Source organism: Fopius arisanus, unplaced genomic scaffold (assembly GCF_000806365.1).
Source record: "Fopius arisanus strain USDA-PBARC FA_bdor unplaced genomic scaffold, ASM80636v1 scaffold00082, whole genome shotgun sequence".
NCBI classification, from domain to species: domain Eukaryota; kingdom Metazoa; phylum Arthropoda; class Insecta; order Hymenoptera; family Braconidae; genus Fopius; species Fopius arisanus.
In genome coordinates this window covers 517,301-541,093 of record NW_011887821.1, presented here as the reverse complement: position 1 = coordinate 541,093, position 23,793 = coordinate 517,301, and the positions used below count along the sequence as shown (strand labels likewise).

The 23,793-nt window shown below is 39.5% G+C and overlaps 2 protein-coding genes across 5 annotated transcripts in view; one reads left to right on the top strand and one right to left on the bottom strand.

Moving 5' to 3' along the window:
- LOC105270258 (beta-1,3-galactosyltransferase 5) overlaps positions 1 to 23,793 on the bottom strand; it is a 113,702-nt gene that overhangs the window by 76,506 nt on the left and 13,403 nt on the right. The window lies entirely within an intron of this gene.
- On the top strand, positions 21,464 to 22,231 carry LOC105270263 (uncharacterized). Its single transcript, XM_011311094.1, has 2 exons — positions 21,464 to 21,678; positions 21,751 to 22,231. Exons 1-2 carry the CDS (start codon positions 21,464 to 21,466, stop codon positions 22,229 to 22,231), a joined length of 696 nt encoding a protein of 231 aa, XP_011309396.1.

Below are 23,793 nucleotides of genomic sequence, written 5' to 3'. Positions count from 1 at the left end.
AGAGAGAGAGAGAGAGAGAGAGAGAGAGAGAGAGAGAGAGAGAGAGAGAGAGAGAGAGACGGCACTATGCCTCGCTGCTCGGTTAGCAGCGAGGAGAAATACACAAAATAAATCTAACTTCACTTTAAATTCGATAACTCGGAATCTGCTCAGCAGATTCTGGAAAACCCTTGACCATCTGGTCCGGGACATCATTCCCCACACTCTCACGAAAATTCAGGCGTAATTAATAACCACGCGGAAATTTAACGCGCGATTCCCCACCTGTTGCTCGTAGCCACTCGTTGGCGGTCTCGATGGCGCCACGAGGGAGAACCACGGGCCTTGTTCGTCGGCCGTGGACAAATTCACCCACAATTCACATACAAATACCCTCGAAAGCTAACAATTTGCACTAATGACCTCCCAACCGCACTGGGGGATAATGTAGGCCGAGATTATTCGGAAAAACCCTCCACGACCTCTTCAAAACGACCCAAAATTTGGGGGACACAACCGACGCCATTCCCATGGCTCGGAAAAATCTCTGACCGCCAATAATTTATTGGGGAGCCGCCAAAAACGGGGAAAAATCTTTAATTAAGGCCGTAAAAACTCACTGTGGATTTTCTTGCTGCCTTCCTCTTTCTCTTCAGGACCATCCTGGCTGCAGCTAATTGTCCTAGCGTTCTCGGGATGGTGCACTATCACGTCTCACTACTTACTATTCTTTTTCTCCCGTGTGGATGTTTCCGAGGTTAATGCGGAACTGATTTTCGGAGGTCAGTGTCGCGTTGCGCTGACCCCCTAATCACGCTTACCAATCGATCGGGTGTCGATTGGTGGATCCCTCTACCTTATTCTGGGTCAAGCCCTTCGCGGGAGAATTAATTCAAATTTGAATTAATTCCCCATCCCTAAAATTTACTTATCGCCCTCATTTCCTTTTCCGGATCGGTTCTCCGGGATTCTCGTGACTAAAAGACCCTTATTCCTAAATCTTAAACCTAGTTTTATTTTCCTAACCCTTAATTAATTTGGCCATCCGCCGGGATAACGACTGATTTTATCCCGAGCGGCCTTCCACCCGTATGCAGTCTTGGCAATTCGTAGGGGTGGTGACTGAGTCTACCCCGTACGACCTTCCACCCGTAATTAGTCTTTGGCACTCCGTCGGGGTTGCTAATATTTTTACCCCGTACGGCCTTCCACCCGTACCAATTAATCCCTTAAACCCCCTCTTTTTTTCTCGAGCGCCGGCTATTTAGCCGAACCTACCCGACCCGGAGGGCTTACTCTCCCATCCTCTAAAAATCCCTGTATCCTGTACCTACTCTAAACCACCCTGAAAGGGGGAAATCCTAATTTTCCTGAACCTAAACTACGTCCCGATTGTCTCACTCTCTCCCGATTTCTTATTTTATTGGGGATTCTAACGGGCATCCCCGATGCTCGTTACAGTGGAAATAAAGGGAGTCAACACTTAAATAATTAGTAACTATGGCGGAGAGTTTATTAATTAAGGAGAATACAGACGATGATCTTTTTAATATTTCTGATACTCCAAAAAAGAAAAGCAGACAAGCGTACTTAGACAGATTTGACAGGTTTTCTTTTTAGAAACCCTTTTTAAGTAAATGATTCTAAGGGGGATACACAATATATTATAACGTGGTATTTTGATTTTCGACCATTCGTCGGGTCTTCTGAGGTCCAAACAGGATGTAAACCATTGGCGGGGCAACAGTGTATTTGTTTTATTTTTTTATATGATGTTATTTCGGATTTATTATTTGTGATCAGCGTCGAGCCATATCTGACCGCTCATCTCGGATTCTTTGAGGCATTTTTGGTTCTGTTACATGGCTTTCTTTTTGGAGAAGCACAAGATATAGAAGGATAATTTTTGGAATTTCCGCCGTACACAAGGAGTTACACGAAGTAACCGAGTGATGGCGCCAGCGTGCGAACCCACAAATTGAGAGACTCGCAATTGGAACTACACGGTGAATATATGTCACCGTTTAACTCCATGCCACATAATTTTTGTATTTGCGAGACTTGAAGAATGTAACGGATTGATGTCATGATTCTAATTAACAACTACGGGGTCCAACTATTAATTTTTTTTAATGTTGAACTCAAATGTGGATTTATTTTTGGAGAATGCTTCGTTATTATTGGCAATATTAATATTGGCCGTTACGCCGTTAGCGGACACTTCTCGTTTGGACGTCTAGCTGGTGACAGCGAATTTCGTTGATGCTCGATTTTGTATTTTGGCGAATTACTTTTATTGTAAGGAGACCAGAGAGGAAAGTGAACAATTTTGGAGAAAACATTTGCTGCCCAGGACTTGTGGGACTGGATTATCGATAAAATTATTAAAAATGTTTTGTTAAAATGAACAACGAACAAACAGAAACGATCTCAGATTTCATGAATTTTGTGAGTTTTATCAGATTAATTGTCCAAGGCATTTAACACCGTTTTATAGTGTTAAGATTTCTCGATTTGTATAATCTCTTTCGGTAGAGATTTTTGTCAATTTTGCCAACTTTTTATATTTGGTTAACTTGTGATTACTTTCCGAGTTTTTCTCGATCTAAGTGCTCTGCGCTTTCGATTGATTTTTACAACGACTGTTGCCTCTCCAATATTTCATTTCATTATTATAATTTTGAGCTGATTGTCTCTATTATTTAATTATCGTATTGCCGCCTGGCATATTGATTTTTTCTTATATCCACGACGTTGAGGTTTTGAGGTCATCAATGTTTTGTTCCCTGGAAATTACAATTTATTATTTTCGTGGCCTGTGAAGCCGTTTATATCCCTCTACATAATTTGTTAAATATTATTTTTGTAATTACAGCATTGAAAGTGGGATTGTACTGTGTCGACGTTCGAAATTTTTGTTTTGCCGGTAACCTTTTCGGTTATTATCCGCATTTGTTTACGTTCTATACTGACTGGTCGGCAACTGTCCTTATTGTTATTTATTAATTTCGATTTTGGCCATTTTATCAAAAACGTCGTGATGCCTAACATTTGTCATTTTGGGTTGGTCACCAAGGGCTGCGTATATTTGTCCCTTCTTCCGCAGAGGGCAAAATACGTCACAATATATATCATATATATATATTTTATATTATATTTATTATATTTGTCTGTTCTCAATCCAAGCTATATAGCTTGCCATGATGATAATATATATAATCATGTTAAGGCGAAATAGATCGGTGACAGATTTTGTTCCATGACTTTTTTATTAGAGGATTAACATTTTTATTTTTACCAATTTTATTTCGTGAATAAGTAATTGCGGGACCACTAGAACATGACATTGTGGTTCTCACTTCTGTTTCTCTGTTCCTCACTTCTGAAATTGAACGAAATTTTTTTATATTTTATTTGTCATGTCACCGTGGAAAATAAATAAAAACATGATGGCAAGGAAAATTTCAAATTTTCCATTTTTGACTCTTTTCCCAGCGTTCCCCTTTTTTCAGCGACATTTGTCCTCTTTTCTTTCTCTTAAACGCTACCTCCACGCCGGTGACTTTGACAATGAATTGCCAGATGTAACAGGTGGATCCACAGCAGAGGGGCCGTTAGGATCATCAGTCGTAAAGACCCATCACTCGATATCATGGGCTCTCGTATACCCTGTACAAAGACCTAGTAGACATCTGGAGCACGACTTGCTTTCAGAGCAGAGATTGCCCAGCCCTGAGCTAGAGTGCTGTCAGTCATACTACAGCGAGCGAATGCCATGTGAAATTATCAAATGTTCAGTATCGACAGATTCGAATTCAGAAGCAAATTATTACTATTCCCATTACATTCCGTATGAATTCGATATGTTTTTTGGTACGAATTGTTTGCGGATATGAATTATACGTTTGTTCAATTCAACATTCTCCGCAAAGAATATTGGCTCCTCTCCCTCTTGAGATTCCATGTCTCCTGTTCTTAGGTCATTGGCTTGCCAACGAATAAAATAATAAACCAATTGGCGTTATTTTGGAAGTTTTTATAAACCTCTCTTTTTACCATCTGATTTATCGTCAATTAACAGCCTCGATGTGGTATGCGCATGGGAAAATGTTCGGAAAGCATAAAAAACACATTATGTGTGACGTCATTAGATTCATCTCATCGAGTACAACAACTTTTGTTACAAGAAAATTTTTGATCCCATATGAAAAAAATGAACTTATGCTTGTAGCATAAAAACATGAAGACTTAAATGCTCAAAACATATCTTATTATTTTTCCCACTTGGAGCCCTACAACTTCTATTTGAAAGATTTTTCGATTACTACCCACATTCAACAGTTATTTGGGTGTACAATTTTATCTCGGACACCCTGTATATATAGCGTACACAGTGTACATACCGTGCCGTCACAGTCAGGTTCTGTCAAACTGAATGCGAGGAAAGAAATCGCTTTGGAGGTTCCGAAAGTAAAAGACTTCTCTCTTTCTCCCTCTCCCTCTCTTTCTCTCTATACATATATATATATATCTCGCGCGCTCAGGTTTTTCAATGTGCTTAATGTTGTTTTCGATTGTTTTTCGACAGTTTTCGTTGAAAATTTTATGGTGAATAGATTGAAAAATTAGCTACAAAATGAGCCCTTTCCGCTTGCGGTTGACCTTTTTGAACTTGCGATATAAATTTTTGAAATTCGAGTGATTGAACACATGTTCAAATAACGTTTCACCGATTAGAATTTTTTAAAAATCAACGGCTCGACTGTTTCAAAACTTGAAAAAAAGTGGAATATATATCGTGGGAGGAAATACCGGGAAAAAAATCGAATCGATTGACCATTTGGTTTACGCGATATAATTATCGAAAATTCATAAATTTATATAATTGAAAATAGTTAATATGGAACATATATAGTTATGCTTCAGCTATTCATGCGCAATGTAATCAGACTATATAGACTATATACAGACTATATATTGAGAGTATATACCGTCAAAAGATTGTGTTCTAAACTGGCCCGTTTGACAGCGGACAAACTTGTTGCAGATACGCAAAAGATAAAAAGATACGCACTTTCGCGATACAACAACTTTAACGAAAAGGACATTCATCGCCAAATTCAAGTCATTGAGTATTTTTAATGAATTTGAAACTTAAAAAAAACGGTTCAACAGATAACAGTGAATCATTGCGGTTAATTCGATTCTGAGTACATCAAATGTGAATAATTGAGACAAATTTTGGATTTTAAATTTTAAAAGTGAATCAAAAGAAGAATTGGTGCTAAATGACTTTTTTGTAATAGGTAAATCAAATTGTTATTTGCTCATGCTGATAGGATCGAATGGTAGTAAAAAATGTAGTGGACACAGATATTAAAAATAGTCAAAATTAATTTCGAAAAAATCATCATCGTCTTCTTCGATTCCTTCTCCTCGTTCATTATCATCGTCACCCAAATCCAAATCATTATCTCGTTCTTCTTCCGGCAATTTAGCGAATATCCGGAGGTTGGTGCAATTATCACAATCATTGCAATGCTTGCAAAGCTGAATGCAATGGATTCCGGCTTTCTTGCAGACGCATCTAGCTGTTGCACAGTTCGATTTGATGCACTTACAAGAGACCTGAAATAATTTTCCCATGATGAATCGTCACGGTTAGTTCTACATTGTAACCTGGACAGTAACTATTAATTCATTGAACTTTTTCAGGTGTTTTTAAATATGGAGAGAGTTGAATGAGTTTTCTGTAATGATATTCACTTGGGGTAGAATCAAATGTCGCAAGCGTCCCTAGGGAGACTAATCAGTGCAAAAATTGTCATTTGGAAAGAATCAAACGTCGCGAGGGACGTTTCTAACATTCTTATCACCGTTGTCTTGAAATACGCTCTTTCATGGAGATCATTAGAGGCAAATAGAAGAGGAGGTTGGTGATACAACTCACCTTAGCTAACAGATCATCTGGAGCAGCCTGTAGGGTCGATTCCGTTGGAACCAATATTGTGCTCTCTGGTCCCAATCGCTCCCATCCCCATTCCTCTGGATTCAATTTATTATTAAGCCACAGTTGGACTTGAAAATACACTCTTTTGGTATGTTGTAGCAGAGCAGCTTCGGTAAGGGGTAAAGATTGGAATACATCTTTTGTAGCACCGCCGACTAAAGAGCGAAACAATTCAAAGCGCCGAGCATTAATGGGTAGATTAATGCGTTCATCGGTTACGTAGAAGCGCTTCATGATTTCTTCCGCTGTTGCATATAGCTCATCACAGCTATTACCTCGTTCATAAAAAATGAAAATCGAATTGCGTAGATTTTCATTCTCTGATAGAAGAGAGGATCTTTTTTTTTGCCTTTATTATAAACAGCACTTGTCGAGTCGCAGCCAGCGAATGCATGTGCAAATAAGATGTAGGATTTGAAATGTCTGTTATCCTTGGCGCAATAAATCTTTTTATCTTTTTGACCCGAAGAGATGACTTTGTAGAAATGGATATTTTCATCATCATGAGTTAGGCCTATTAGCAAAATAAGCAGGTCAACATCGCTGTCAACTATCACGATAGATTGTCAGCAGCTTCCCTCTGTCTGTGCATATCAATAGCGGTATGCACGATGAGTGCATCAGCATCTTCCTCAGCAACTCTTGTTGTAATCCCTCGTTCATTGAGATGTGCAGATAATACTTTCACCTATTTATACTTATTAACGATTTTCGAGAAAAACTCGTCCTTTGTCACAATTATCTTTTTTTGTGGGCCAATATCAACTGTGACGTGACATTTTCCTGAGCGACCGAAAATGCCCATCACCTTCGCCCTTCCTCCCTCTGACCTCCTCGCCGATACTAACTTAACTAAAATCGGGATCAAAAAAAAAGGTTGCCGGGCGCCAGCTAATTTTCCGGATCGAGAAATCAGCAACTGGAAAACCTAAACCTAATTTAAAACCGCAAATCGTATCACTAACCCGTACTTACATCTAATTCAGCAAGGGGGTTGAGGGAGTGGTGACGGATGCCTGCGCTGCTCAGTGTGTTAGGTTGTGGAGAGAGAGGTGGATTCGGGGAAAAGAGCGAAAACATTCAAAAGTAAATTCTCGAACTCCACTGACGTTTCTCCAAAAATTATCTACTTTATTTAATAAAGTCGAGCACTGTTGTCGGAAATGTCCCGGTTGACCAAAGTCAACGGTATTGCTTCCCCCCGCCGTGGCGGGGATAATTCCAAAAAAAAGCGCAAAGTAGAAAAAAATGAGAAAAAGTAACCCCTGCTAAGTGCGCGAGGCCCCGGAGGGTGCTCGGGATTTCTCTGAAAACTCAGGACCCTGTAAAAATAATTTATTATGAATTTTCCTATTGAAGACCTCCCCATAATTCCATGAGTCCTCAGGAGAGGCTCAGGATTTTCCCGAAGGGATTTAGGGCCCCATGAAAGGGCTTAATTTACAAATTTTTCCCCTAGGTGGATTAGCAATTCCAACTCCACGTAATTCCGCGGGCCCTCGAGAGAGGTCCGGGATTATTCCCAGCACAAAAAATGAAATAAAGTAGTAGAATAGGAATTTTAAGATCACCGAGGAAATCCTCGGAGAGCCTAGAAGAGGCGTCACGAGAGAGCAAGAGAGATGGAAGCTAGGGTGCGAGAGAGATCGCGCTACGCCCAACGTACCTGGTATGCGTGTGAAAATTTTCCGACGGAAATTAATTCCCGACGCCTCAACGCCTTCACCGGTCGGCATCGGACAAACTCCACCAGCGAGGGGGGAATATTCACGAACATCCTCCCGAAATTGGGGATTTCCACCGTTGAAGGGGACAGCGATATCTCCCTTTTTCGAAAACGGGATTTCCTCAGCACCGTTGGGCTGGAATTCACGCTCAATGTTGAGCAGAGCGGAGTGGGCGTAAACACTCGAAGCCGCGACGGCATGGACATCCCTCAAGGTTAACCGAATAAATTTCTCGGGTCCCACGGGGGTTTTCGGCGGTTTCCCCTGGGATTTTCACGTCTTCCTTCACGCGACATCGTCCCAAAACCTCCACAGGGACGGCCCTGTGGGATGAGAAATCCTCCACACGCGATCAGCCGTGGTTTTCGGATAAACCATGGCCGAGAAAACACTCGCGACCACCTCAACGGAGGGAAACGCTGTTCGATCCGCCTTGGCGTAACCTCCGGGTCAAGCGGGATAATCGCGAGCGAGAATTTTATTTTATGGTTATCATTATTTAGTTGTTAACTTTTCGCCACTTTCCGTGGGATTCGTGGGTTGGGCGCGGCTCTCTCGCTCTTCAAGAAAACGATGCGCGTCACACAACATCAGCGGCAAACGATTTTTCCTTCCTTCTAAGTCTCTCATACGATTTGACTCCTATTACATCGTTTTTGTACCCATCGAAAATTACCACAGCATCATTCCTGTAATACTCGCGGATGTACTTTTCGTAGATCTCAAATATCTCCGTATAAGTTTTCCCATGAGGCGAGCACACTTGTCTCAATAGCCATCCACCATCAATTACAAATTGACATTCTTCCAATAACGAGTGATTTTGGATCGCAGGAGGTAATTCTTTGTGCAGCTCTGATTTTTTACTCTGCCTTAGCCATCCTTTCTCATCAAAGATGCTCGAAGGAAAGGGGGACAGTTCATGAGCGAGAGCTCTTTTCGTCAAGTCCGAGTTACCACTGAAGAGAACGGAAATTTTTTGAAATAGTAGATGGGTGTCCACCTTCGTTGGCAAATCTTCGCCATTAGTATTTATTCCATTAGCCAATGCGTGGTTTTTCGCCTTGAACGATCGTGAGAAGGTTACCTACTGTGGATTTTTACCAATCACAGTTGTACTTGACTTGAGTCCTTTCTCTATTGCTTGGTGGCAATTGATGGATGGCCCTCCAATTACCCCAGTAGCAAGAGACACTAAAAAATAGAATGGGTTATGAGAGTTTAACCAAAACATGAGTTTTTCGACATCTTCTCTATCTCGTTGTATCCTACTTAATCTGAGATCAATATGCTGTTCACTATTAGATGTTCTCATACCAAGATATTCTTCCAGGGCCTCCATAATAATTACAGCAGACGGCATAGCGAGTAAGTAACGATTCACAACAGTTGGCGTAACTCCTCTTCCGTGCTTCAAATCCGTGCCAAAAAACCTATTCAGAGTTTGCTCAATTACAAGATCCCTCGAAAGTCCTGCCCAGACTTTATCCGATCGACGAATTGTAAAATATCCACCTCTTGTGAAGGCCACATATTCATTGTGCTCCATCTTCAATTCTAAATTCACCATTTCCTGGAGATAGATGTGTGTAGTCTTCGCGTAGGCATGATGCCCAGTGACATGAAAAAGCGGTATTGTATCCTTTACAGCCTGTAAGTGCAAATTCCAGTCACCTAATCTTTCTGCCTCAATTATTTTCAACAGAACTAACACTGTTTTAAAATATTGAATCCATAATTTCCCCGTGGGACCACTATTTTCAAGGATTCGAAGGTGATCTTCTATAGCTTGCGTCATCCCGTTAATTGTCGGATCGAATTTACAGTCGCCTGTAGTTATGTTGATGATTGACTGGATGAAATAATTTCTCATAGCAAGCCTTACGATAAACGGCGCGTACTGCTACAAGTGAAGGAGTCTTTCTCAACAAATTGAAGAAATTTAGGCTCCCCTCGTCATCGTTCAATTCCGCCATTTTTATGAATCGATCCCTCAATAGAGGATCTTGAACCCGTCTTATCTTCTTTTTATTGGGGTATTGTTTTTTTGAACAAATTATACACAGCTCTCGAAAATTGAATTTGTTGCTGTCATCCATTGATGTTTTAAACGAGACAGATTCTGAGGGTAACAGAGATGCTAATGATGACTGCGAAGTCTCCATTATTCTTCTTTTTATTGAAGGTGGTGTCGCCTTACACGCAGAGTAGCGTTTTCTACACACCTCGTGAACTATCGCCGAGTCACCATTTTCCCACGATTTCCAAAAATCATCTTCTCGGCTTTTGCTTTTATTGATGAAAGTGGTTAACGCCATTTGTTTTAAAATGACACCTTTTTCGGATTCCTGTATTTCTTTGGAACACAAAATGCAGAGACCAGGGCTATTCATTCTGGAGCCGTGTTTGAATCCCAATTATCAAAGACGAAAATTTCTCGAGGGGTTTACCTGAAACGAAAAAAAGGCTCGTCTCTAATCCGGATATTTGCAACATGTTCTGAAGGAACTGAATTCTGTTTCAAAAATGTGCGATGCAGCTACGTGCCTTTCCCGAGGGGTTTTTCGCCAAGAACAATTCTCGTGGATGTCAGTGTTTGGGCTGTTTTCCAATTTTAATTGAAATTATTTCCTAAGTCATGTGAAACTCACCTGTTAAGCCACCTTAAAATATCGTTTTTAAGGGGTTACACTACCATAGAAAAAAAATCTTTTTTTTTCGCTTAAAAATTTCGTCATTCTTTTAAGAATATCTTAAGCCACTCCGCATTATGAAACGCCAAATATTTTAGAAGTTACAGCAGTTAGAAGTGTGATCGGGTTAGGTAGCCGTTTTGTCCTTTTTTCTTCTTTTGCGTTTTTCTCGAAACCACTTTTTCGAAACTAGTGGACACGATAACTCAAAATCTAACGTACCGATTTAATTGAAATTTTCACCACATATTCTTTATAAAATTATCTATGGAATAACGAGCGCATTTTTTTGATTTCTTATTTCATTGTCAAGTTATAAATTCAATTAATTAGAAATTTAGATCGAAATCGAGTTTTTCTTTCCAAATCACTGTCATGGAGAAGCAGGCATCAACAGAAAATTCATACCTCCGCCATTTTTTTATTGAATTTTTTTCTCTCTTCCAAATTTTTTGGGAATATCTATAATATGTATATGTATGTAAAATAAAAGTTTTCGTATAAATATTATATGTGCGTTACAAAACAAATTGATTTTTTGACTTGTTTTGCCGTGCATCATGTAGCTCCTTAATACGACAGAATTATTTTATGATATATTTAATGTTTTTTCAATTAGTATATTGCATTATATTATATTATATCATATATCAAATTATTGAAACAAGATTTTTTAAATATATTTCATTTTAAAATCAAATTTAAAATTCAATAGAGGAATATTCCCAACAGAAATTCAATTAAATTTCGTAATAAATTCATTAGACTTTTCTATTAAATTTTTTCGTGCGTGGTCATCAACTGATTTTGAACATTAAAAATTTGTATAGATAATTAATTGTGGTGGTCATTTAGTCACCCTACATTTGTTTTTCATTTTCTTGAATAACCTCCAAAAATGGCTTCAATTCCTTACGCTTTATTCTACAAGCAAACTCTAAAACTTAGGATAATATTTATTGATAACAGAATAAGTAATTACCTCAATTATGTTATGATGATCTCCACTGAAAATTCACGATAATTCATTCGCTGCTCCAAAACTTAAATATCACATTCACGACTCCAATAGGCGCCAAATTAATGTTTACTGTATTTGGACAGCGTGGTAGACAAGCTAGCATATAGTGACGTCACGCGAATGCCCATATAGCTACTACGCGTTCATCTCTTAGCAGTGGTTCCCAAAGGGAGCCGAGATTTAGGGGTAGAAAAGCGAAAAATGCATATATTCCCTGATTTGTCGTAGATACAAGGAAATTTTCTTAATAAAATATATTATACATTTAATAATGAAAGTAAAGAAAAAAAAAATTTTGAAATTCATCGATTCAATTTCAAGTTACCACCCTCTTCAAGTGCAAGCATCATTTTTGCATGGGGGTTGAATTTTGATATTGAAACTTAATAGAATCAGAATGATATTTCTATTAAAACAAAATGTAAATTATTGTTTTTTTGCCCGCCTTTAATTTTTTTTCCGATCAGTATGTTTGGGTGGCTCTTAGTGATGAACTGTTGGAAATAGGGGTAAAATACCTCAGAAAGTTTTTGTAGAGTCGACCTCTGCAATTTTCGATTTCACCTCAATGGCTGTATTTCCTATAGTTTTCGAGTTATTCGAGAAAAACGTGATTTGAGAGTAGTTTTTTTTTCAGCCCTTGGACTCAAATTGCAACTTGCATACTTTTACCTGAGCTTTCTGCAATAATGTTCCATCGATTTTTCACAGATGCAGCCTGGGCCCCTAAAATGTGTTTTCTTTTACGATTTCCACTGGACTATTTCGACAAATTTATGATCTCGCGGCGATAAAAGTTCGAGATAAATTACTGTGCCGAGCACTAGATTCGTGGTGTAAAATGCGAAAATACTAGAATTCCTTTGGTTCACAGATAAAAAGAGATAAAAAGGTACAGAAATTCTGGTATCGCAACATTTTGCACCATCATTCTAGTTCCCATCACAGTCATTTTTCTTGGACTTGTCTTTCCGTGCAAGTAGACAATGAAAACCCAAAATTAAATATGCTTGCATGCGACATTTTTGAATAAGATATTAGGGCGTGAGAGATTTTTGCATAGGATACTTATAGCACGAGATATTTTTGTTCCGTCAAAAATGACAAGAGATATTTTTGCGAGGAATTTTCTGAGCGGTCACCACAGACGAATCATTTAACTATAACTTACGGAGAAAACTCATTTTTCTGTATTCAACGCAATTTCTTCATAAAATTGCCTGAGTACAATAAAATTGGATCTTAGGAATAAAGAACCACCCTACATGGAACCCCAAATGGAATTCATATCGCTCTTTAATAAGGACCAGTTTTTTTCGAAAGTCGAAATGAGGGGATACAAATAATGAGGTTTAACTGGTCTTGTTCGACACAGTAGAGAGGGGTACTTCCATTTGACACAGAAAAGAAGACGATTCCAACCGAAATCATGAAAAAACCGATAGGTCGAGAACTAAAAGAGCACAAAAGGGACCTTTGCCCATAGCCCGTCACGATTTGTTAACAAATGTAACCTCGCTGTAAATAGTTTAGGCTGTTTGAAAATGAGTTTCTAATTGAGTCAATTTATTAAATATTGTAAATTCTCGGACAGCTAATTTCTTTCAACTCCCATAATCTCACCACATTGGATTCTAAAATGTTTCAATCAATGACAAAGGCTGTGTGATTGGTCGGACAATTCCTGGCAGTAATATCTCCGAGAATAACATGTAACTAAAAATGACACTAAGATATGTCCTTCCAATAGTATTTGACTTTAATTATACTGTGTTGAAGCAAGACAAATATTCAAAGAGAGGTTAGTTGACGATTATCCGTATAAATTCCTACCATGATGAGCGTTTGATTAAGCCTGTTGAACAGTAAAGCAAAATGAGTCATCGGACTTTTTACCTGATCTTTCTCATAATGTTTCATTCTGATCATGCTTTTGTTTTTGTAATTGTTGATTTCTGGACTTATGAATTTATCCAACTTTTGGTTTATTCGATAAGTTCCATTTTGTTATGATATTTTTTGCCGCTGTCCTTTTTGTTTGAGACATTTTCGTTGGATGTATCATTGCGCAGGATATTATCCTATGATATTATCGTCGTTGCATATTTTCCCATATAATATTGAGACATAATATAGTTTTTCTCTGATATTTTGACACGGAATACGGATCGAAATACGGATCTCTATCCTTTAAGGCAGTCGCAGCTATTTTGAAACTATTTTGTTTCGTTTCAGTGGTTATTCCGGTTGAAATGATTTGGCACTTGACTTTCGGAATGTTAAGATTGATTTGAGGGCTAGACGGTTTCGTAATGGATACAGGTTTCCTTGAACCTCAGGAATTACGTCATAGTACATATAACATAGGTGCAAGTATAGTAATGTAACACAGGTTTCTACTATCTCATTAACCTTTCACCGAATGACTTTACGGTTATAAATTATTCACGTAATCAATATCGACATCTTTCCATTCTATATTACGTCCTAGTGCTAAGACCTTAACCTCCTGGTATGTGGATTAAAGAAATTCAAGTATCTTTTTACATTATCGATAAATATAATTCATGAATAAAGAAGTAACTAACCGCTGACGGCATTCGTCGAGCTGTTAAAGCACTGTGTAGAAAAAAAAAGTGTCTTTGGAATATCTTTCGAAAATCTTTAGAAGTATCTTTAAGAAATTCCTCTGATGATCTTTTTGATTAATATCTTGAGAAAACAGTCCTCTAAAATGAAGGCGTAGAAATGGTATTTTCCACGCCTAGTACGGAAAAAGTTAATCTGATAAGTGCGGCCTTAAAGTCCGCGCCGAAGGCGAGGATTATAAAGCGCATGAGTCAAAATCATTTTTTGGCCGTGGCTATGATGATATTTTATGGAATTGTGGCCGAAAACGCGTTTTTAGCGTTGAGCGCAGTGAGATTAGAAACGCGTTTATCAGCCTCAATGACATATATCCTATTTTCTGTGTGCGTCGTACAGTGTCTGGAAAATTTTCGGTAAATAATCATTGTAAATAATCATGATTTTACATTGAAACTGAATTGTGATCTTTATTTTAGTTATATAACTTTTTATCTTGGTACGTGCAGCTATCGCTTTCAGTACTCCTATTGTTAAATATCCAAAAAGACAGTGGCGAAACAATTTTCGCATTTCTAAATTCGAAGAATTGCCATCTACATATGTCGATAATGAAGATCTTGAGTAAATGAGGTCGGTTCGGTTCATTTATAATAACTGACGTAGTAATCAAGCATTCGTCGTTAAATGGTGGTAGATACCGGAAAAAGTTCAACATAAAAAATGCTCCTATACAGAAACAAACGTTCCATTGTAGCAGATTTTTTTATATCTCTTGTATTTACAACGACATTTACGATTTACATGCTTTTAAATTGACAATTTCGAATATCTGAGCAAATAATCGTGATGCGGACTGAAGTCATATAAATAAATGTGTGTATTTTCGGTATAGTACATTTTTTAGTCAAAACTTTTCCGCGTATTTTAAGTATTGAGTTTCCAGGGTATCCATTATTTGAATAAGATTAAATATTAAATAGTTAATATCAACTGTTTCCTACGCACTTTCCCAGCGATCATATTTTTGTTTGCCTCCATAAAGTATGCAAGAATATAACGCACAAAATTGATTGAAAACCCATATTATTGAAATGGGAAAAGAACCGCTCCACTGGCACGTCTTCCCGTTGACTTACAATGTGGCGACGTGGCGCAGATTGTTAAATACATTTTTGTCGAGTGAGATAAGGGGGTAGCAGATTTAAACTTGTGCCTATAGCGTCCACTCTACTGTGTGTATATATATGATCATTTTCCAACAAAAACATTTTTCAAAGTTCTTCTTAACTTTTCCGGCCAAGAATGATTGGAATTGGATCTTTTTGGTTCACATGTAGGCATCATCGAGTCTTATTCATTGGCGTAAAGAAAACTTTTATTTACTTATTTTTTAATACTAATATTTATTGATCTATCTCATATTTAATTTTTTTGAAAATCAGTTGACATACGATAACTGAAAACAAGCAGGCGACAGCAGATACACAACTGTAGATGAGCTATTCAAACGTACAGTTATATTTTCTTTGCTACCAATAAATTGATGGTGAGCTTCGGAATGGTTTTAATAATATTTTCTTTCCTATTAATTTATGTTCTCTACGAATTCTGACTGCTGTATCTATTGAAAATGTATTGAGACTGAAATTTTCTAAATAAAAAATGACATTCGATTCAGTCAGTTCCGAGATATTCCACATAATCATTTTACACTAAAAATTGAATATCTACGAAATTAATCGTGTAATCAGCCTTATCTTCAACACTATTCGTAGCCGTGGTACCCCGAAAATCTCGTTCGAATTTGAGCTAATAGCTGAATTTTTCCACGGCTGAAAGGGCGAACATTTCGTCCAAGACTCAATTTTCCATTCCCGATCGAGTCCAATAGAGTCAATCTTGACGAAAAAAAAAGAAAAAAAACTGAATACCGTGCTTAGTTTTGGAGATATTTCGAAAATAGGATTTATGAATAAATCACGATTTCTTGAAAACGCCTTGACTGGTCGAGCTAAATCTACGTCTGAAGTTAGCGTGAACGTCTACCTTCTATCTGACGAAATTTCCAATTTTTCGAAATTTTGCTACAAACCTATATCTTTTTGCATTCGAATAGAAGCATTGCAATAATCTAATTCCCATAAATAAAGAATGCAATTTTGCTTGGATACGATGCAGAATGGTTTGAAATGTACGAAGTATAAAATTTCTCGAAAATGTCTGGGTGATTCTCCCATGGGTGATTTTTTATTTATGATGAAAAGATATAGGGGAGTAAAAAAATCTGCAAAAATTGGCAATTTTGTCAAATCGTAGGCAATTGTTTATGAATCGTATCGTCAAATTATTCCTAAAACTATGAAAGCTATTCAGTATTTTTTCATGTCATTCTTTGTTTCATGCTTGGCTTTTTTGAAATCAATCAAAAATTGGAAAATGAACTCTGAAAGGAATCATATTTATTGCCACTTTTATATTTTTGAGAAAAAAAATGTTCGCTCTCTCACCCGCCCAAAAATCGAGCTATTAAGTTCCGATTTGAAACATATCTATTTGCCAGTACAAAATTTTTGAAATATTCAATTTTTTTTATTTTTCAATTCAAATTGTTGTTCGTCTTCCCACCGGTGCAATATTCGGACTATTAGCTTTGAATTTCAATGAGATTTTTCATTCATCACTGCAATGGATGGTATTGAAAATGCACATAATTGACGGATTAATTTCGAAGATATTCAGTTTTTAGTGTAAAATGATTGTATGGGATATCTCAGAATTGATAGAAATTGAAATCGTTGTTTCAATCTGAAAATTTTAGTCTAGTATATTCTCAATAAATACAATATTCAACATTCTCAACAGATCTAATTTCATAGGGAAAAACATATTATAGAAGCCATTCGGAAGCTCAGTATTAATTTATTGATGGCAAAAGAAATATGCCCATACATTTCAATAACTCATTACCAGGTAGGAAAATTCCGACGGGTCAAGCTTGGTCGAAGACTGGCAGCCAAGCCCCGAAGGCTTGGGAGCTAATGCTCAACCAGATCCGCGCCAGGCTCGGTTGAAATTTGAGATGATAACAGGGGGTCCGGCCTGACTGCCGAAACTTGGCCGAAGTCGAGCTGCCAGGCGACGTCCGGCATTATTTCATATTTAATTAATGTAATTAATGATATAAGGCACGTAGAAGTAGAGAGGGTTGAACGCATCCATAAGCTTTTATGGTGAGATATAGGTTCAGTAGGACAACAATAAAAATGATCGATCGTGGCTCAAGATTGGCTAACCAATAGCAGCCGGGTTGTTAGTTGTTATTGAAAATTGTAAAAAAACAAGTGATAAAAGCATTATACGCTCATTTTCTCATTAGTTATACCTTAACTAATAAATCCTAATTTAACAACGCATGAAAAAAACCGATCTTGTTAACTTGCAATATTCCGCCTACGGTTGGGTTTGAACTCGGAACCGTTCGGATACCAAATCAAGGGCCTAATCACTAAACTATCGAACGATTCGTATACCCAGGTGGGGATTAACCGTTGGTCCGAGCTTGGCCCAAGCTCGGACCCAGACTAACCTAGCTTGGCTCAAGCTTGGAATTCAAGATTGTACCAACCTTGGTTATTCCTTGGTTTGTAACGCTAGTTCAAGCTTGGACGTCGAGCTGGATCCAAGGTTGAGCCAAGATACTAAAATGAAGGTAGTCCAGGCCTGGGCCAAACTTGGACCAACCTTGATTCAAACTTGAATGTAAAATCCAAGCCGAGCCTGGGATCCAATCCTTAACCAATCCTTCAACTTATCTAGCAATTATTGATTAAAATAGAGGCAAAAATGAAATAATTAGTTTTTTAATCGTAGATACAAGCCAATTTTGCCTCTATTTATCATTCCCTGATAAATTGGTCGTTGAAAAAACCTAATTAATTAACTTAAAAATTGACCGCCGCAACCGAGATTCAAACGCATAACCCTAACATTATGAAGCCTACGCCTTACCACTGAGCTAACACATTACATTACATTATAAAACGTTTATTAAATCGTCGTTTTTACAATATATGTACAGTATCTACATATTCTTTTGGTACATGATGCTTGGTAAGACTAGGCCACCAGCCATGAGGCTTTTATACCTAAGTTTACATGAGTGGTTTGCATTAAGTAATAATTAACATTATGTGTATGGGTGTATGGAAGAGATTTATAATAGGGAAAATGTTTGCAGAAAAAAACCCTATAAGTTGTGGCTGGTTGAAGGAGGATGGAGGGGGGGGGGAATAATAGTAGAAAAGAAAAGTGGTTATTTTGACTACCAAGATCTTAGATTAACATCTATATCATGTAGTTCGGTATTTGTGTGGTTTATGAGGCTGTATTAATCGTGAATGAGATTTATGTTCAGTGTATTGTGAATAGTGGAAATTTGAATTACCCGGGGCTGATTTCGTTTTTAGTTTACGTATCATGGTGCATACTTCTTTGGGATTGCACAGGGATGCATTCGGGATATCCGTTTTGCTAGCATAAAGTTTTTTGTTAATGAAGGCATTTGTTTGTTGCTCAAATGAAGGATTCCCTCTTTCAGAGGCAGTTTGGTGAATGTTTGCATAGTGAGAACAGAGAGTATCTGCCTTACCAGCATCATCACTAACTACTTTGTTGTTTAAATTGAAGTTAGTAATTTTTTGCCTCGGGGTATTATTAAAGTTTTTTGCAATTCTCCAGATGGTGTGATCCTTGGGAGAAACATTTTTGAGTTTGTTATCCCACTCGTTCTATTTCCATTCAATAATTTTGGTGTGGATTTCTTTAGTTAGCTTATTTAACCATGATTTCAACCAGAAATTATCCTTATTTTTTTGCCAGTAGTTCCTAAGTTAATTTTTCTGTTTAATTGATTTTGTCAAGTGATCTGGTAATGGAGTGGGTTTACGATGGGGAGGAAATACTGAGGTGTTTGATTTACAAGTCTCTACAATTTTTTTGGTAAGTGAATCTATGTTTTGATCAATTAGATTAGATGATATACAGAAGGGGTTGGCAGTAATTAGTGAGTTGTCCAGTTGATCTCTAAAATTATTCCAGTTGGCTTTCTTGAAGTTGTATCTCTTGATGGGATGAACAACAGTAGTTTTTCCGAAAATCGAGAATAATAAATGTAGGTGATCAGATGGTGATTCATGAAGAACTTGAAAATTTGAGATTAATTGTTGGTTGTTTGTTAGTAGTAAATCAATGGTGGATGGAGTTTTTGAATTAGGCGGATAATGGGTTGGTTCATCGGGAGCGAAAAGAATTAAATTTGAAGATGAGGTAAGGTTTGAGAGAATTTTACCGGAAGTGTTAGGATCAACTGGAGTCCAAGCCTTATCTTTGGCATTGAAATCTCCCGCTGCTATAGCCGAGCAGCCAGGCTTAAGCAGAATTTTCAATAGTTCATCGTCCAACTGTATATTCGGGGGATTGTATATAGAATATAAGTGGATGGGCTTACTATCTACAAAAATTTCTACTCCCACATATTCCGTGTTGGATTTAATGGAGTGAGGAAGAGTGTTATATTTGATTGAAGAGTGAATGGCTATGGCCACTCCACCACCCACCTTTTGTAATCTGTCCTCTCTGATGAATACAAAGTTTGGTAAATTAAGTTTTTTGATATTAGGACTTAATTTCGTTTCTGAAAATAGTATAACTTTGGCATTAATTCAGCAATTATGAGTGATAATTCTGGTAGCTTCGGCTTAAGAGAGTTAATATTCAATGCAATGATGTTAATAGGTTTTACTGGCGCCATGTTGGAGGATTAACGTCAAAAATGTCTGAGTACGAGGCTATTATCGTAAGGCGATCAATAGGCGACTCAGCGGTTTTTAATAATTTGATCATTTCCTTTAATTTATCAATTAATTGGAATATGCTTAGTTGTACTAACTCTGTAACAATCGCACCAGCATCCTCTATGCAGAGTTTTATGTTACTTATATCGTTAGTGACTCGAGAAAGAAAAGGTTTCTGGTCTCTGTTTCTGGTTTTCGATGTTCTGTGTGGCTGGTGGAGTAGCTGCTGCCGACCCAGATTGGCTTGTGTTGGGGAGTCCAGAACAGTTTCATGTGATGTGTAGAGTAGCTTCTCCATCTGATTGAGCTGGAGTGATTTGGATGATAGAGTTGCTTCCTTCAGGCTGCTTGAGGATGGTTGGTTACTAACTGCATTTGCATACGATTTGGATGAGGTTATTGAGCCCAGATGATTATTTTTAGCTGATTTTGGTGGAGCCGATAACTGAGCTCCTGCATTCCCTTTCCTCATGGTGGAGTTCTCCATGTACTTAACACGGGATGAGCACTTTCTAAAGCTGGCCACATGATTTTCCCCACAGTTGGTGCATTTAACCATTTCACTGGTGCAGCTTTTTGCATCATGGGCTTCTCCGCATTTTCTACACATTTTGGGCTGCGGCTGCAGTGTGTGCTCGCGTGGCCAAAGGATTGACATTCAAAGCACTGGGTTGGCTGTCCATTGGATTTGAATTTCTCAATCAGGAAGGTATGATATAAAATTGTCTTAATGTTGGAGAAGCTGGCAAGTGATGATTCTGGTGACACTGTAACTGAGTATATGGGTAGTTTTATGGTTGAGAACGGTTCTTTATTTTTTTTTATGAATTGTCTCACTGCAATTACATCAACTCCATGGGTTTTAAGGTCCTCCTTTATGTCCTCCTCAGAGAACGATGCAGGCAGTCCTTTTATGATGAATTTCTTAAGTCTATCTTGATTGAATCCGTAGGTATAGAACTTAAGATTGGCATCTAGGAAAGTTTTCGCCATCTTAGCATGGTCAGCCTTCGATTTGAGTTGGATTGACGACGTCGAACCCTGGTACTTGATTCTGAAATCTTGGTTGCCAGCATTGTTTTTTATTAGGTTGATTAAGTCTTTTAACTCTAAGTTTTTAGATTCCACGATGATGGGTGGAGTATGATCATTAGAGATCAACTCAGTAGTTTCATCTTCTTGTCCTTTTCTCACTGAAGCACGTGGCGAAATAGTCGGAGTGGGTTGAGATCCTGAAGTATTACTTCTTTTTTTGTTGGATTGAGTAGTACTCATCTTGATTATTCGCTTGTTAGGAGGACAACGCGCGGAGAGCCGACATAACCCTACCATACGTAGGGATATGCTAATATATGCTAAATTAACATGCAGCACTGCAAGGCTGCGAGTGCCCTGTTGAGTCGCAGCCTCGTAGTGGGGCAAACATATATATATATGCCTAATACAGGAGCCCTGGTCTTACGAGGGCTCCGTAAGAGGCTTTGATCTGGCTGCGGAAGAATGTTCTTCTCTCGGGAAAGCCTGGGACCCAGAGCTTGCATTGCTGTCTGAAAAGGCCCAGGAGGATGGTAAACTTCTGTTACAGGACAATTATGGTTCGAGTACATGGAGGAGGACCGATCGAAGACATCGTCTTCTGGTCGGTGAATCTCCCGGATGACTCTGCAGAACTACCGCCTACCAAGGAGCTGCAGAAACTTGTCAGTTACGGCAGGTCTCACAAGCTGCCGCTTATCATAGGCTGCGATGCAAAGTCGTACCATGTTGTATGGGAGAGCAACAAGAACAACAACAGAGGAACAGCCCAGTTGGAATACCTCACAGACGCGGATCTTTAGAGCCTAAATAGAAGATCCAGCCTTACGTCTGTTACTACTAGGTGCCAGTGTGTCATTGACATTACACTGTGCGATAGCAGACTGGTGGACTGGTGCGTGAACTGGAGAGTGAATTATGAGGATTCACTCTCTGATCACCGACGCAAAAAGTTTGAAATCAGAGGCATTGCTGTGACGGAGCAGGGACTCATGCGTAAGAATTCCAAGGCTACCGACTGGAGCTCTTGCAGAAGGGAACTGAAGGAAAGGCTGGATGAACGATGTGTGAGGCCCAGGAATACGGACAGGTTAGAGGACGAAGTGGAGAGAATTTATAGGGCCCTAACTGAGTCCTTCCAGACAGCCTGCCCGATCAAACAGGGGAGTAACGTCATGTGGAGGAATCGAGAACTCGGAAGGCAACAAGGACTGACCAGGCGTCGCTGGAACCAAGCGTTCGGCCCTAATAGCGATGAGGACTGGACTCAGGATAGGAAAGTACAAAAGGTGTTCAAAAACCACATCAAGAAATCGAAGGGTTAAAGGGCGGCCAGGCTCCGCAGGGCCTTCTCCAGCGGACCCACATAAGGTCTGGACGGAATTAAGCTCCTCAATGCTGCAGCTATCACCCAGCTACATAAAATCCTGGAATATCTAATCCAGGTGCACTGCCCGGACTCAGTCATACAGGCAGGGGTGCTCTTGACTGGATCGACTACGACCAAGAGGGGGCGGTTCAGATTACAACTTGGCCTCGAAAATTGTGAAGTTGGGCAGGTTGGTCTGCTCCTCTCTCGGGAACAGGACGGTTGTGGCCCTGGCGGGGAGGGACTGCCCTGAGGGGCGAGTCATTTCGCCCTTGCTATGGCTTCTCGTCGTAAATGGACTCCTCACTGCGCTCGAGGGTTTGGGGATGAAGACCATTGGATACGCAGACGATGTGGTTTTGCTTGTAACTGGTAGGAGCGAGGGCATCCAACACCGAAAGATGTAGGAAGCGCTGGACTATGTTCAGCGGTGGTGCCCCTCTCATGGTCGAATTCCCCATGCAAGACGGAGTTGGTGTTGTTCACGAATCGGAGGAGGTGTGTCGTAGACCGACTGTATTGATACCACAGGACTGGTCTTTACGGGGAGATAAAATACCTGGGCGTTTGGCTTGACAGATAGCTCAGCTGGGAAAAGTACATCACCATGCAGACAAATAAAGTCATGACGTATTGGACATGCAGGAGGATGTTTGGAAACACGTGGGGGCTAAGGTCAGGGGTCGTAAAATGGATCGACACGGGCAGAATGGTCCTACAGCTGATGTACGCTGCTGTTGTCTAGTGGACGGCTATGAACAAGGCCTACCATAGGGGAATGGTAGATACGACGGGCTGGCTCGCTATGCTGGGGATTACAGGGGCGCTTAGAACGATCCCCAGCTCGGCACTGGAGACTCTGATCTTTCTGCAGCCGCTTAACCTCTATATAAAGGAAGTGGCACTAATCTCGGCAGCGAGATTGCGGCTAGAAGGCCAGTGGAAAGGAGCTAGTTGTGGTCATGCGGCTATCCGTGCTGCGGATGGGGATCTTCAGGGACTGCTCTCTCGCGGAGGAGATGCTTGCGGACCGCAATGGCACTTTCAGAAGGATGTCAAGGACAACTTTGGTAATGAGGCAATCCAGGCAAGGGGTGATATAGGATGGCCGTCACCAAAGGGCTGGTATGGTACTCAGATGGCTCCAGAATTGGCGACCGAGCAGGGACAGCAATCTGGTTTGACGGACTTTCAACTACAAGAGCCCTTGGACTGAACTCGTATACGACTGTGCTCCAGTCAGAACTTGCTGCCGTGAGGACGTGTGCCAAGGAAATGCCGGACAGAGGGGACAGGGGGAAGAAGATATACATCTGCTGAGATAGCAAGCGCGCACTGAGGGCACTGCCCTAAACATGAAAGTTACTCTCGACTTGTAAACAACTGCACTGAGCTCATCGGAAGCGTTGGTGTTCATAATCAGCTGGCAGTGGTCTGCATCCCAGACCACGCTGGCATCGTCACGGGCGCCGTGGCTTGTCGACACCAGGCTTGTGCACTGGCATTTCCTACCTGGGA